At 39.5% G+C, this 14870-nt stretch overlaps 1 protein-coding gene across 1 annotated transcript; it reads right to left on the bottom strand.

The window, feature by feature from the left end:
* Window positions 1-2110: 2110 nt before the first annotated feature.
* pde11al (phosphodiesterase 11a, like) lies at window positions 2111-13203 on the bottom strand. Its single transcript, XM_028580407.1, has 20 exons — window positions 12339-13203; window positions 11457-11615; window positions 9458-9547; window positions 9145-9285; window positions 8922-8986; window positions 8549-8669; window positions 8288-8363; window positions 8107-8174; window positions 7879-7971; window positions 7517-7567; window positions 7208-7354; window positions 7023-7130; window positions 6403-6512; window positions 6231-6321; window positions 5345-5445; window positions 5115-5192; window positions 4950-5013; window positions 4559-4633; window positions 4319-4402; window positions 2111-4197 (listed from the first exon to the last, which is right to left on the bottom strand). Exons 1-20 carry the CDS (start codon window positions 13113-13115, stop codon window positions 3916-3918), a joined length of 2781 nt encoding a protein of 926 aa, XP_028436208.1. The 5' UTR covers window positions 13116-13203; the 3' UTR covers window positions 2111-3915.
* Between the last annotated feature and the right edge of the window lie 1667 nt (window positions 13204-14870).

The following is a 14870-nucleotide window of genomic DNA, read 5'->3' as shown; positions in this document are numbered from 1 at the left end:
CTTACTTTTATTAGTAGTAAACAAGGATAGGTCACTCAATGGTGTATAATAGTAAAATAGTTTTATACAACCATTTAATAAGTATTAGCATTTTTATCTGCCCTATAGTTTCCTGTTGATTGTATTCAAGCTCTAACCTTCATGATGTGCTGGGTGATTATTTGATTATTGAAGCCAGCGCACGGATGCCTGCCAGTGCTATCTTTATAAAAAATAAAAAAAAATAAAAATAAAAACTCATAATAGAGTTTCACTGTTGTATCTTTAAAAATGTATGCACAAAATAAATAATCATGAGGCAAACAAAGCTATTCCTGGTACATTACCATTAGTATTGAGAGTATGTATTAATATTTATAGTCTACTTCACACTATTACATTTGCATGGCTTTGCTCGCCACAGTCTAGTTTCTAAAAATGGATATAGGACATTTCCTCTAGATTTACAAAGCGGCAGTGAAGAGCAATCTCATTATGGTGATTATGTTTACACACAACGTATTTAATACCTTCACTGTAACTCATTCTCAGAAATTGGTTTGGTTTCTATTTTCAGCCTCCATCTCATACTGTAAGAAATGGCCCAGGATACAAGGTGAATGAATATCTTAGAGATTATTTAACATTACACAAGTCTCTCTCTCCATGGTGTTTGTTTATCACCCAGTCATCTGGAGCTTTGCATCTGTTTATCAGTGTGTACATATTGTACACTACAGAATGTCAGACTGAATAGGAGTGAAATACATTGTGTCTGTGTGTGAGGGAGATAAAACATTAAAAAAGAATAGGAGTGGAGAGAGAGGGAGAGAGATCAAAGAATATGGCCCTGTATCTAAAATGAGTTTGGAAGGTTCTCCCTCCTCTCTCCATCCGGCTCTCCCCTGATCATCGACCCTGAGGAGAATAAACTCAATCCATGTTAAATTATGGATTAAGGCCTGGCGTTGGCTATGGTTTGGCAGCTGGCGGCTGCATGCGCGTTCGAGCTGCACTGAGTTTTAAACACTTCTCCCTTCTGCTACTGTTGCCTCACCTCGCTGCCTTATCAAAATCAACATCAAACACTACACAGATGAATAACTGGATTTAAAAGAGACTGTATGAATATGTAAATAATCTCTCTGCAATGTGCTCTCTGTGAGGCTGTGGCATGTGTTTCGTTTGCTTTGTGGATGAGTTACCCTTTAGCATCACCTTTTTCAAGTCACGTGTTTTTCTTACTGGTGATTTTTTTGTTCACAGATGAGCTTTGTTCTTTCAGCTTCGTGATAAGATGATTTCAAAGGTTCTTGTTAACATTTTAATTGATATTGCACTCTGTTATCAAGCTAAATTTCAAGTACATGGTGTAATCACAGGACTGCAGAGCACCAGAAATGCAAATACTGATTTCAGTAAAAGCTATCAATATCCATATACATTGAAACTCAAGTATGACACGAACAATAAGCAGAAATATTTTGAACTTCAACTATTAATAATCAGTATTGGCAAACAGCCAAGTCACTATACAGTGAGCAGATGTTGACATTTGATAAACTATATGTGAGCAGTCTGTCACATACCTGCATATTTGTCTCTGCAACATTGTCACAGCAACATAATGTTTGTTCAGTCAGCCCTCAGGCGTAGCTCCACTTTTGCAGTTTCGGGTAGGCAGCACTGGCTGAATGCACGCTTGGCCTTGGCCCTCTGCTTACAACATGTTAATGCACTTTATATGATGTAGCCTAAATGAGTTACTTTAGTAATTCTGTCATATAATATCATCATCATATAAGTGTTCTCCTTTTTATTTAGTCATATTCATTCATGTATTCTGTTTGTTTTGTCAATCACTTTGTGACTGGTACAGTGTATTTACACCATTAAGGATCCTAGTCTAGTTCACACTCACACGTCTGTTGTTCTTTCCTCCCTTATATAGTAGTATGAGTGTCACAGTTTTGTCAGTAAACATTCCTATAATCCACTGTTTGCAATTGCAGTAATTGTGAACAATAGCCATGGAAATCTACCTAAATGTATAAATCACAAATTACAACAAATATTCAGCCACAGCCTTTTATTCACAAAACCAGCTGGATATTGAGTTACTCCCTTTTATCATAAATGTAGCACTTTCTTCTCTTCTTGTCTTCTCTAATAATATCTTTTTAGTGGACAGTTATAAATACCAGGAGAAAATGGCAATTCTACATCTTGCATAAATATAGATGTATGAGAAATAATTAATGTATAATTTTGGGAGAGTTTGTGATCGAAAATAGAAATCTTTATCTGTTCTCAACAACAATTAGTGCAGCAAAAATACGCTTACAACACTTACAGTAATTTCATGCAAAGCAAATCTCATAGGGCAGTCAAAGGCATCAAGATAATGTCCAGTTTTAACATCAAACATGATACATGCAGTTTCAACATAATCAGCATGCTGCCCAGAACTACAAAACACTGTGATGAATCTCAAACAATGGAAACAAATTAATACATACATACACATTCTACTTTATAAGAACCTTACAACTTTTACTTTATATGTACTGTACAATACTGAAGTCTTCTAAAGGCATTGTTCAGTTTTTGGAGAAATCTTTCTTTCTTACCCAGAGTGAGACAAACTCACAGATGTTTTTCATGCTGTTGTTTGCAGCTTATAGATATATACTGTAGAACAATAAAACTAGCCAAACTTGGCTCAGCTAATGCAGTGTGGAGTCATCACTAGCATCCTGAGGGTTTACTGTAACACATTGTACTCATTCGCCTATCAGTAACAGTTACAGTTATATGTGGGCTCTTGTAAACAGAATGTAGATCAGGCATTATGGACTTACAGGCATTTGGCGATTTGAATGGGGATGAGATGCCCCTTCTTAGAAAAATGACCAAAATGCATGCCCCTAGTTAACATTCCACCCCCCCTCTTCAGCCCCTAGTAGTAGAAAGTGCAGGGATAGAGGGGTTGTTTAGTTGAATATGTTATTCTCATTGATCCTTTATCTGAATAAGGTGTGTGCAAGTTAGAATCTATGGCCCAACAATGGCTCTGAAATATCAGCAGCCTAACTGTGCTGTGTATTGATAGGTCCATGGCGCTGTCCATGGTGCTGAAGTAGCAGACAGTCCCGCAGGTCTTGGATCTGTAGTATTCTCTGGACTACAGTATATTGGCAAGGGTGGGTTGGCCTGAGGAGTTAGGATGTTATCAGTGACCTTCCTTACAAAATCAATACATACATACATTTGGTCTTTCACACTTATCTGCCTAATTCCTTACCTAGAGATACAAGGTTTTCATGATACACATTCAATTCACAGAAGTTGACGGCCGAAGGCTTGGTAAACCTACAAACATTAAAAATAATGCCATGCAGTCAAAGATTTGCAACTGAGGTAAGACAGTAAGAAACATTCAGGAACAAGATCATGCTCCGGTCTACATTCATAATGGCAATTTGCGTTTTTATGTGAGAGAAATCACAGTGATTCCAGTGATTCCTGCTTTGATTTGTAAAGGCGTTCCAATGGGCTTGTGGTTTTGAGGCAGTTCCCATTAGAACACATTACAGTAATAAGTGGCCCTCTTTGGTTTCAACACTATTCTCTCATTTGTATAATGTACACCTTAGTAATGAAAAGCTTTCAGATAGATAGATAGATAGATAGATAGATAGATAGAAAGTGGAAACTGCCCTTTGAAATTTAGTTATACTGGTATTATTCACGCTCCTGAGTTTAACACAGTGACACTTGGGAGATTTAAAAAAAAATCCTTTTTGGGGAAGTGCATGTGTTAGAAAATCACAGGGCATGGGAAGAGTCCCATGTGAGCCATTTAATGGATAAACCTATACATGTATAGCTTTCTTAACTTTTTCTTGCAGATGTCATGTTGCCAGCTGATGCTGGTTAATCATCACAGGAACCTTTGTTTACTCTGCACCTCAGATCCTGACTGCACTTCGACTTTGACTCAAAAGTGGCGTTTTCAACTGGCTTCAGAGTCTCTGGCTGTTGATTTGTTTCTGCATCTTCATGGGGCTCAGGACTCTGATCTGATTCAGCACTCTGATTGGACACTGAGAATCTGCGTGTCTCCTGATAGGATGAGCAGAGCTTCTGCCATTTATTTCGATTGGCATCTATCCCATCGACCATCGGCTGCAACTTCCTGTTGAGCTTCAGCATTGACTGGGTGTGACACATGAGAATACAGTTGATATTAAAAACTCCCAAATTATGCTTTTATTTTTGTGATTTTTAAAATGAGACCCACCACACAGTTTAACTTCAGACATCAAGGGTTACCTACCTGGTAAAGGGGTTTACATATCCCATCTATCCACTCCAGCTGTAAAGCAGGCAGTTCATCTTTGCGATTGCGGTCAAATATGGCCTACAGAAAGGGTAATAATCTTCTGTCATCCAAAACATTTCTCATAATTTAATAGCATGAGTGTGTGCTGGCAACTCTGTATGAGATAGAAATCTGTGTGAAAAGTGAAAAACAAATCCCAGTGAGAGATGAGACTTTGAAAGCCAGCTTACTTACCGCTGGGGTCAACTTAAGCTCAGACCTCTCTCTGTCACCTTGTTCAAAGAATTCACTCGTCACCAGCTCTGCAACCTTGGAACATGAATGCCATAAATCATTATTTCCTTATTTTACTCAAACATGATGTAACATTTTGATGTTAAAACATAGGGCGCAAAGCTAGTAGGTGCATGCATTTTGCTATATGTTGTGCTCAATTTACTTTTACTGGTATAGCAAGGAAAATTCCTGTATTTTTCACAGAGAACATGCACATTTCTCGAGTCTAAAACTGCCAGTATGAAATAGTTAGAACATGCAAACAGGTCCTTTGTTAACCAAATTCCACCTATAGTTTTACATTTCCAAGTCCTCAAACATAAAAGCACAGATGTGAGAAAAATGAAACCTGTTTGGATATCTTCCAAGGACGAGTGACCGCACCCAGATCGCATCCTGTCATCAGCATCGACCTGTCGATGACATCAAAGCTCATTTATAGCTGCTTGTTTTATTCTTTACAGTTAAAGTGATATTGGCACAGGACATTTTTATTTAGCACAAAGTTAGAAACCTGAGAACTTCTCTGTGTCCTTCATCTGTCCAGCTGAATTCTCCAGACAGAACACACTCAAAGAACTTGGTTCTGCGCCTTACAATGCAATGAGACAGTCAAGGATACAGAAAATGTTAAAAGACAAAAAAAATACACAGTTTTCACCAACCACAATATCCAACCTATTTCAGTTTTATTATATAATCATGACGTATTTCAGCTCTGAATTCATTAAAAAGACCACTTACTCAAAGTGCAAAGTAAGGTCAGTGGAGAGAATAGCCTGCTTCAATAGTTGCATTATGTTGCTATACTCTTTAGAGCAGAGGTTTGCAAAGATATTGTGACCCTGTGAGAAAAACAAATACAACAGCATGCAGTAGGGACACACACAAAAGCAGGCAAGGATGAATAATAGTAGCTATTATATAGTGGCTAATGTCTCCTTAAGGCCAATGCATTGGTAAAGTCATTGCTCACTGTCAAATGCGGCTCCCATTATCAATGTTAATTAGCAATGTGTATAGACTTTCTCTGCCCTCTGTTAAAATAAATCAATAGAGAACACAGTTCCTGATGATCAAACTGATCAAAGCAGTCTCATAATGTCACTGGTGGTCAGTGCTGCTGCCTACAGCACCGGCCCAAAGCTCAAACTGCACACCAGTGGCTTTCCATTAGCCCAAAGACAAATTGAATGTTAAAACTGTCTCCAAAGAGGGATCCGGCATAGTCATGGATGATCAGGTCCTTTTTTTAAGTTTTTTTGGTGTTCTTTATTGTGTGCATTTGTGTTTTGTATGTGTTTTCTTATTAAGTTGGCTGTCAACACTTGTGGTGTGTGGCATTGAGCCATTATTGTACAGACTAGAAAATAAACACCATGACACCATGTGATATTGAAACTATTTGTAACATGCAACATTGTATTTGATGCTTCTCTTACAGTAAAAATGATCCAATTCATTGGCTAATCCAAGTTAGAATTCAAATTTCATTAAGGAGTAAGTGTTCACAATATGTTATATCACTTCAAGTTTGACACGTGCAGCTCCTTGGTAAAGGAAAGCAAACTAAGGAAAACTCAGCTAAACCAGTAAAACTGTATCAACATATGAGAAATTCTGGTCTGACCTCACTTTGTAGGATCATGACTGCATGGTTGAAGTGATGATGCTCCAAGGTGGCTGACGTCCCGTAGAGCAGAGCCAGAGCAGAGCCGGTCCTGCAGGACAAAACAAAGCAGTGACACTTTCAGACACTTATAAGACAGTTGTTCGTCATCATACTTCAGGCCCTAACTTACTTAGCTTGAAATGCGTTGTTGGTGCCTCGGTGGTCCAAGTCATGACACAGGCAGCCGACCATTAGTGCCAGTATCTCAGCCTCTGACAGGACATCCTGGAAATTGGCTGTCTGTTATAAAGCAGATAGGCATATTCTTACCAATCCAATCATTATCTATCTATTCTGTTTAATTCTATTTATACTGTACTAGCTTTTGCCATTTGGTGGATGTGATGGGATGGGAAGTCTTTGATCAGGAGCTAAATTTGATAATTTGTTTATTGATGTTTGCAAGCTCTCAGCTTACCTGATCATTTAAGTTGATCATTCTCTTTGAGGCTTAACCCAAATATTCCTCTTTTGAAATTTTTCTTAATGATGTTTCTCCTGGGATTTTTCATCCTAATGATGTTTTCTTTAGCGACTGATTGTTGATAAGTCCACTGAGACTTAAAAATAACCTCAACAACTTGTTATCCTCATCAAGGGTCTAAGTTTGGATGGGTTTTTTTGGTGGAAATTTGCCAGACAGTTTGACAGTAGGGAGGGAAATCAAACCCAGAGAGAGATTGCAGGGGGGCATCATCTGACACAAGACTCAGATGATGAAAAAGAAAAGTTGGAAATCTTGAAACGTACTGTGATCATAACGAACATGCACTGCGACACATTGAAGGCATGTCTCCAGTTGTGATAGGCCACAGTTCGATAGTTCTTCCTCACAGTCAAAAGCCAGCGGCACAAAACCTACAAGAAGACAGGCATACAGGTGAATATACATAAAAACACACTGCCATATCACAGAACATATTCCAGGGCCTCACCTCATAGTCAATTTTAAACTTTTGGACAACACCAAGATCCAGAAACATCCGGAGTGACGCGGTGATCATGGCGTCGTTGTCCAAAGAAAAGTCGTTGAAGTGAAACTCATCGATGCCTAACTCATTGCTCAGGGGGATCTTAGCTGCCTTAGGGGGGGCAGAGGACAGAGCTGTCAATCACACAATGCCAGCAAGGTAGGATGCTAAGCACTAAAAGGTGTTACACTCACACTTATCAGATTTTGTACATTTCAGAGAGTTGGTATAGTGATAATGTGCATATATAAATGTTGTTTCCTCTGAGATTACCTTGAGTCTGTCAACTTCTACCTTGGAACAGGTAGCATGGTAGGACAACATCTGAAAAAAAAGTAATCATGCAAAACAGTGAGACATTAAACAGATTAAAACAACTCTTAAAAAAGACACTGTTGCAGAAGATAATATGTTCCAAGAATTTTGAATTCTATCTAACTTTCCTACTTCTCTTTATGGTATGGTAGTCTTCTCTTTATATTTATGGTAGAGAACCAGAACCATGTTTTCTGAGGAAAATGTGGCTGCTCAGGTTAGATACCGGGCAATAGATCAGAACCCAGATGGAGACGCTAATGAGAGCCACTTTCCTCAATTACTATTTTCTTATACATTCAATATGTTGCAGTGCTTACATCCAGTGCTACAGACTGCTTTGCCCATGTCTTCTTAACTTGATTGTACATCATAGTGTTGTTGATTCCAAGTCCACAGAATATCACAAATGCCTGTACACAAAGAAAAAGTCAGAGAAAAAAAACAAACACATAAAAGGAACCTTAAAAATGTGGCATAATGTGTATCCAATGCAACAATGAACACTTAAAACAAAGTTTACATGGAACAGCTGTAATTTAACAAACCTCAAACAGTCTCTGATCTGCATCATTGAACGTCTTCCTGTCTAGGCGGTTCAGAATTTGTGCAACCCCTGCATGAAGCACACACACACACACACACACACACACACACATTGTTGAGTTTCCTGTAACATGAAAACTGGTATCCTAGTGAGGACAAACTGATTATTTCTGGTCAATTTACCAATTATCTGGTGAGTTCGATTCCAGATAGGGACACATAACACTGATCTAATGTGGAACCCAGAGGCCTGGTCCGCCTGTGGAAGACAGTGACAATGGAGTTTATGTTTGTTTGAGAAATGATCAGGCCCACATTCTTTCTTTGACTATGAAATTAATTAAAACAGAACGCATACATTTGTATTTGTTGGTGTTTGTGGTGTGTGTCCATGCATTTGTGTGAGCTCTAATAGATCTAAGCGGCAGACTATTCTGTCCACACCTCCGCATCAAAGCGTGGGTCCTGACACACATCACTGATGTTAACAGGCAGTCCTGTGGAAGCCACCAGCTCAGCAATGCTGTTATTGATTAGCCAATCGGAACACGATAGCTTCTCCATGCTGATGTGGCCAATAACACAAACAGGAAACAATAGTCAGGTCTGGGCACTTACACGTGCAACACAACAGCAGTAAATATTGACTGAGTTTATTTTTCTTCCTGCTATCTACTATCTTACTATGGATTTGTATGAATGCACATCACATCCATTTATGGTGTGTGTTGCTGTTTTGGCATTCCCCTATGTATAACCCCCCCACCCTAGAATTAATAAGCTAATCATTCTGTCTTTTTCACGATCCCTCTTTCACCTGATGTCATGGTCCACGTTGCACAGGGGAGACATGAGCTCAAACGTCTTGGAGAACTTCACCACCTAATGATAAAACATGCATCATCACAACTAGCAGGAACAACACTTAGAAACAAAGATAGGAGAGTTTTGCATAAGAAAATCTACATTTATTAATAGTAAAGTTAAAGTAAATGAATCTGTGAGGTCGGAAAAACGTAAGAATTGATAAAGAGCCTCACAGGTGAGTCGATGTCTTCAAGTAGAAGCACAGAGCAGCGTTCACACTGCAGCAGCGTCAGCGCTCGCTGCATGATCTTCCTAACAATCTTCTCCAGGTCGGTCTGCTCCTCAAACAGGTCGTTGACCACCTCCAGCAGAGCCTGTGGCAACAAGAAAGGACCCTAATGACTTATGTGGATTGCATAGTGTTGACATATGTTTGCATCTACATTTTTTAATCAAGTATAAAAATGTTGATGTTATTGTTGATTCTCCAGTGGCTATAAAACAACCAAACATATTTTTGTAAATGCACAGTTTATATTCTCTTACCCTACTCCTTTCATACTCCTTGCGAGACTCAGAAAACAACTTGGCATTGGAAATCGATATTCCACAGAACGGTAGATACATCTGCAGTACCTGAGTAAAAGTAAGAAGAAAGAAAAAGTTCTGAAAAGCATGCATAATCAATAACAATGTTTGTATGGTAAACAAAATGGCATAAACTAGGTAAGAGACAAAGAAAGAGTGAATGGGGATGAGGGTAGAAAGTCATGATTGAGTTAGTTGCTTCTCTGCACAAATTCCTCTCAAATAGATTAATGAAGTATTGATTTGGAGAAAGAAGACATTTAGTGAGACATCAAGGGCCCTTAAATGTTGAGATAAGCTGAGATGTTTTTTCTTTTCTTTTTTCAGTGTCTTTGTTGTGGTAGTCCAAGATCCCATTTTGCAATAATGACACACACACACACACACACACACACACACACTGTTGCAGCTGGTAAAAAGGCTTACATTACTGCAAACTCAAAACTTTGTTTAAGGTTGATTTCTTTGAAGTGGAGGCCACAGAACAAGTTTAATTAGAATAGATGATTTTCCACAACTTTATTCTGCCACCTTGTGGACAAACTGTTGCATCTCAGTGCACCTGAACTCTTGCAAAGGTGAATAAACATAAAATGTTTGATGACTACAGAGATTTACTGCACCAGCATCTCTCTGTCTTTTCAATGTATTTACCCTACACAGAGTGAGTCAAATTTTGCACCTTTTCTTTCGTATTGCCTAGCTACACACTTAAACAAGAAGACAGTACTTCTTGCATGTTCAAGATACACAATGTGTTACAGTTTTTTTGGATTGCTAACATGCATTGTTCAAAACTCTTCACACAGTCAGCGAAACAGAAGTCTATGTGGACTATATGAACTCTTTTCTCATTCATGTACCACCACCTGCAAAACACTTTGCAATCTGCAGCACATTGTTCAAATGCCAACACCCTGTTAAGACACATTCAAAACAGACTGATGGCTGTTTTTGTGCATTTCTGCAGTAACCATATTGAAATATCTAGAACATTTTAGCAGAATATTTACAATAAAACAAAGTAATAATTCCAAACAGCTGATTCCAACTGAAAAAAAGACATAAGATGTGATGTTGATGAGAACTTGTGGCCAAATGCAGGAGACAGGGCTGACTAGAACCCTCACAGTACTGTACAGTGTGAGGGATTATACTATAGCCTACATGTTGTTGATGGTTTTTGTTGTAATTACAGTATTGTTGCAGCCCTGGAACTTCAGGAATTTGTTTTTGGTTCAACTTTTTATTTTTCACAAGAAAATTACTATATGCACAAATATATAACAAATAAACGATATTGAAGCAACTTTCTGATTCATTCTTGTTACATTTACTTTAGTAAAGTCAATAAAGGGAACTGGTATTATTCTCTTTTTATAATGAACTACTAATTATTGTGTTTTGATTGACAATGTATGCTTTCTGAGTGAGAGTTGTTGCCAATGTTTTTGTCCAACAAGCTTACAGTATTTTGAGACATGTAGGAAGTGTTTGGTGGGTTTGGAGGTGAGGTTAACTTTGGCCAAGATGTATGTTGGTAATGCCGACGGTATGAAGAGTTTAAAAAAAAGTGGCTTTAGTATTGACTGATGCTTGTTAGAAAATCGAAGAAAAAAACTGTATTTGCTCATCAATAACCTGGAGGAATGAAAATCTATTTATAGGCTGTGGAATTGTTAAAACATATAAATTCTAGGAAACCAATTCCAAGTGGAGTATTCACAGAGCAATTGAAAGTGTATCATTCAAAATGTGTTTCCTAAGTGTGCATATATATTGCACAGCCAGACATAGTAATGTGTATTGCACAAGAATCCAATTTTAACTCCATCTCTAAGATGCCCTTAATGGTCAAACCAACTGCAATAATACTGAAGATGTTACATAAAAAGCCAATAAAGTGGAGGTGAATGTGAAAATCCCAACATGGATCTGAGACATAACAGCGGTTCACCTTCTCATCATCCTCGGTAAAGGGGGTGCCCATGGGATTTTTGTTGATTGCTTGTACAACACCTATGACTTCTCCATCACTGTTACAGATGGCCATACAGAGGATGGACTGAGTCTTGTAGCCTGTTAACTTGTCTATCTCATCACTGAAGCGGTGGTCCTGGAATAGTGTACACATAAACACGTTACAAATATATCAAACATGCACAATGCCACATTAATACACATATACACACATATACCTAAATGCCAGCACGTTTGACGGTGTAGTCCTGAATGAATAGTTGCTTCAAATATTAGGAGGTTTACGCACTTGTGTCACGTGCAATAAAGCTGGAGGCCTCTTGTTTTTACTATAAGCAGGAAAAACTGTAATACCTCTGACACATATCTACACTATTGCAGTAATAGACCTCAGGGGGATCAGCATTACCATGTAGCCCTAGCTTCCCATGCAGCCCAGGGCCATGATATAATGATGTAGAGTGCAACTATTATGGTATAGGACAAGATCTGGCTTGTGGTAAGAATTATAACGTTTGATTCCCTGCCATTTTCTTTGAATCTTATAGAGAGAGATTTTTATTCTGATGTAATTACCCAGAGTCTTTTCTCCATTTCTTTAAGTTTGAGTGACCCTTCTACACTGAGCGTTCCTTTGCTCAACTCACAGAGTTCAACTTCAAAAACAGCTTTCACTTGTGAATACTTTGTATGTATGAATGTGGCCAAAGGGGCGCCCCTTTATGTCATTTATTCCCAATAGCGAGCCTAACACCAGTCAATCATTAAGCAATAGCTTCACTCACTGTAAATACCTCTGCATTAACTTTAGTCTAAGTAAAATAGTGTGTAGTTATCGTACACATGTAGTTACTTTTACCTCATATGCGTTTGGGATGTTTACAGTTTCCCCATGCTCTGCCACATATCCAATGATTCCTTTTCCCCATGGCACCTGCACTTCATTGGAGTTCAGGGTGCTGGATGATGGTCTGACAGTGGTGCCAGAGTGCACATCAAAGAATTTGGACACCAGTGTCCTCTTGTGTGCGGGTCCCTCCACAAGAAAAAGCGAACACCTGTCTGCATCCACCAGGATACACACATTGATCAGGATCTTATAACTGAGGTTTGTCAGGTCCAAATCATTGGAGATATCCTTTACTAACTCCAAGAAAAACTCCCTCTCGTTGGTTTCCTTAAGTCTGTATTTGTAGTCGATGGCGCTGGACGCGTACTGGGGCACGTTGACCCTGGACTCCAGCAGGGCGCTCAGGATGTGCGCGGTGGTCGGAGGCAGGGAGCTGGCTTTACGCAGGAGCGCACGGCGCCTCATGCTGGACTGGGACTCGTGTTCGCTCAGGCTCACATGCTCGTCGTAGGTTCGGTGTGCGGTGGTGGCTTTGGAGCGGGCGAAGTTCCTTCGCAGCTCCATGTGGGACGATCTGCGCCTGAGCCCGTCTGAGTTGGTCGGCCAGAGCGGGTCCCTGGCAGCGCCGCGCTTCTCCTCGGCTGTGGACACTTGTTTCGACGGTTGATGCTCCTTCAACCATCTGCTAACTTGATCACATTTTGCCTTTCGAATGAGATACTCCTCGAAGAGATCTGGGTGGCAGTCCAAAAACGCTTCTATATCCGAGAAGTCAAATGTTGTCATGGTGAAAGCTGCTGTGAGAACCAAATGAGACACTCAAATGCAAAAGAACAAGAGTTAGAGGAGAGGAGGACGGGGTGATGCGGCTGCAGCCGAGTTTTTCAGAGAAGTGATGTGCTCAAAACATGTGTTCATTCACTCCCCTTTATTTGAGACTGCCCATCGTATTCCTCCCTGAAACACTGGGAGCAAACGTGGTCAAACAGATTCAGTTTACTTGAGACCGGATCGATGATGCCTAAGAGACGTTACAGCTGTCAGTCAAGTCGAAATTGAGCTGTCTCTGGGGTTTTTTGTGGAATACTATGCAGAGGTGTAGAAAAACATAGCGCCTACATATTCTCCTTAGAAATTGAAAAACAAACTGCAGGGTAGGCTGTTCACTCGCTCTCTTCATTCTTTACCACCAGAGACACTGTACAGGTCTCCAATCAAAACCGAGTACATATTTAATGTTTTCTTTATATTTTAAAAGTGCAGGCAAGACACCATTTTTTTATGCACAGTGTGTAATAAGAGTAAGGTGTTTGTTTGAAAGTGACAACATGACAAATATGTATATTTAAACAATAAAACATGAACACACTCACACTCAACCTCTATGTTTGTAAAATGTTTTTTTTTTCTGCCCAAGGCCCCTGAGCCTCAGATAGGATGTGGGTGGATGGTTGGGCATACAAAAAGTCTGACCTTGACACCATGGACCAGTGCAACAGTCGATGCATTGTGGTGTATTTTGTAGCACACTGAGAAACAAACTGCAGTATTTCATTGTTCTGTATGAAGACTTGCTGCACAGGCCCTGTGTCAAAAGTCTAATTTGATGACAGTTTATATGCTTACTTATAGAACAATCCTAAATCAAATTACCAAAAACTATTAGATACACAGCAAACCTGGGGCTGGGGCCTGGTAGTGGTTTGGGAGTAAGGACCCAATGCTAGTTTTTGGGTCCCTAGCAGGTTTTTTTACCCGAGGGGTTAAATTGGTCATTTGCAAAATTAATGGAGAAAATACCCAAAATGTTACATGTTTTTCCTTTAGAGAGAAGCAAGTTCATTTATCAGAGTGTTTGCAAGGTTATTGGTAACTATAACAACTACAGATTAAGTTGAACTTCAACCCTGTGTACAACCCTGTAGGGGTTAAGCATTGCCTGCATGTGCACAATAAGTTAATATTATAGGGTAATCACTGCAGGCTGTGGCACATTTATAATGCTGCTGCAGCAGCAGCAGCAGCAAGGAATGTAATCCGGAGAGCGGCGGCTCCGCTAGGGCAGAGCAGGATAATTGGTTACTGGACTTGGCTTAGACTGCTTGATAGGTCTTGGGTGTTTTGCTGAGACTTTGGACAGGGTCTCTTGGGAATCCCAATTAAAAAGCAGAATGCAGAATATGGGTCTTGTGAGGGCCAACAAACAAGGCAAACCTTGCAGCTTGGAAAGCAGTCTATGTCATGTCCAGGGAGAGGCAGCTGCATTGATTATAGTGTTAGTGTTCCCAGTGTGCTGATTGAAAAGTATTTAGATGCAGTTTACAGGGGAGCAGATCAGGTGTGCTGTCCCATTTTAGAGGGCCTGAAAATGTTCTGGGATCTCGTAGTAAAATCAGGGATTACTATGCTTTACTTTTATTTCACTACAGGGATTGACACAATGAGGTTCCTTAATTGGGACAAAATCTCATCAAATGGAGTTTGAGGATTAATACAAATCCTTTTATATGAAAAGTTTTAGAAATTCTCCTAACACACACA

The sequence above is a fragment of the Perca flavescens genome, chromosome 6, assembly GCF_004354835.1.
Source record: "Perca flavescens isolate YP-PL-M2 chromosome 6, PFLA_1.0, whole genome shotgun sequence".
Classification (NCBI taxonomy): Eukaryota; Metazoa; Chordata; class Actinopteri; order Perciformes; family Percidae; genus Perca; species Perca flavescens.
This window is presented reverse-complemented; position numbering and strand designations above follow the sequence as displayed.

Bases quoted from the DNA above. Each gene is read 5' to 3' on its own strand.
- pde11al (XM_028580407.1), bottom strand. From the start codon at position 13,115: ATGACAACATTTGACTTCTCGGATATAGAAGCGTTTTTGGACTGCCAC. The intron at 8,987-9,144 runs GTGAGGCTCTTT...TTTTATCATTAG, and splicing joins TTGAAGACATCGACTCACCT to GTGGTGAAGTTCTCCAAGAC. The intron at 7,568-7,878 runs GTAAGCACTGCA...CTTTTTTTTCAG, and splicing joins AGCAGTCTGTAGCACTGGAT to ATGTTGTCCTACCATGCTAC.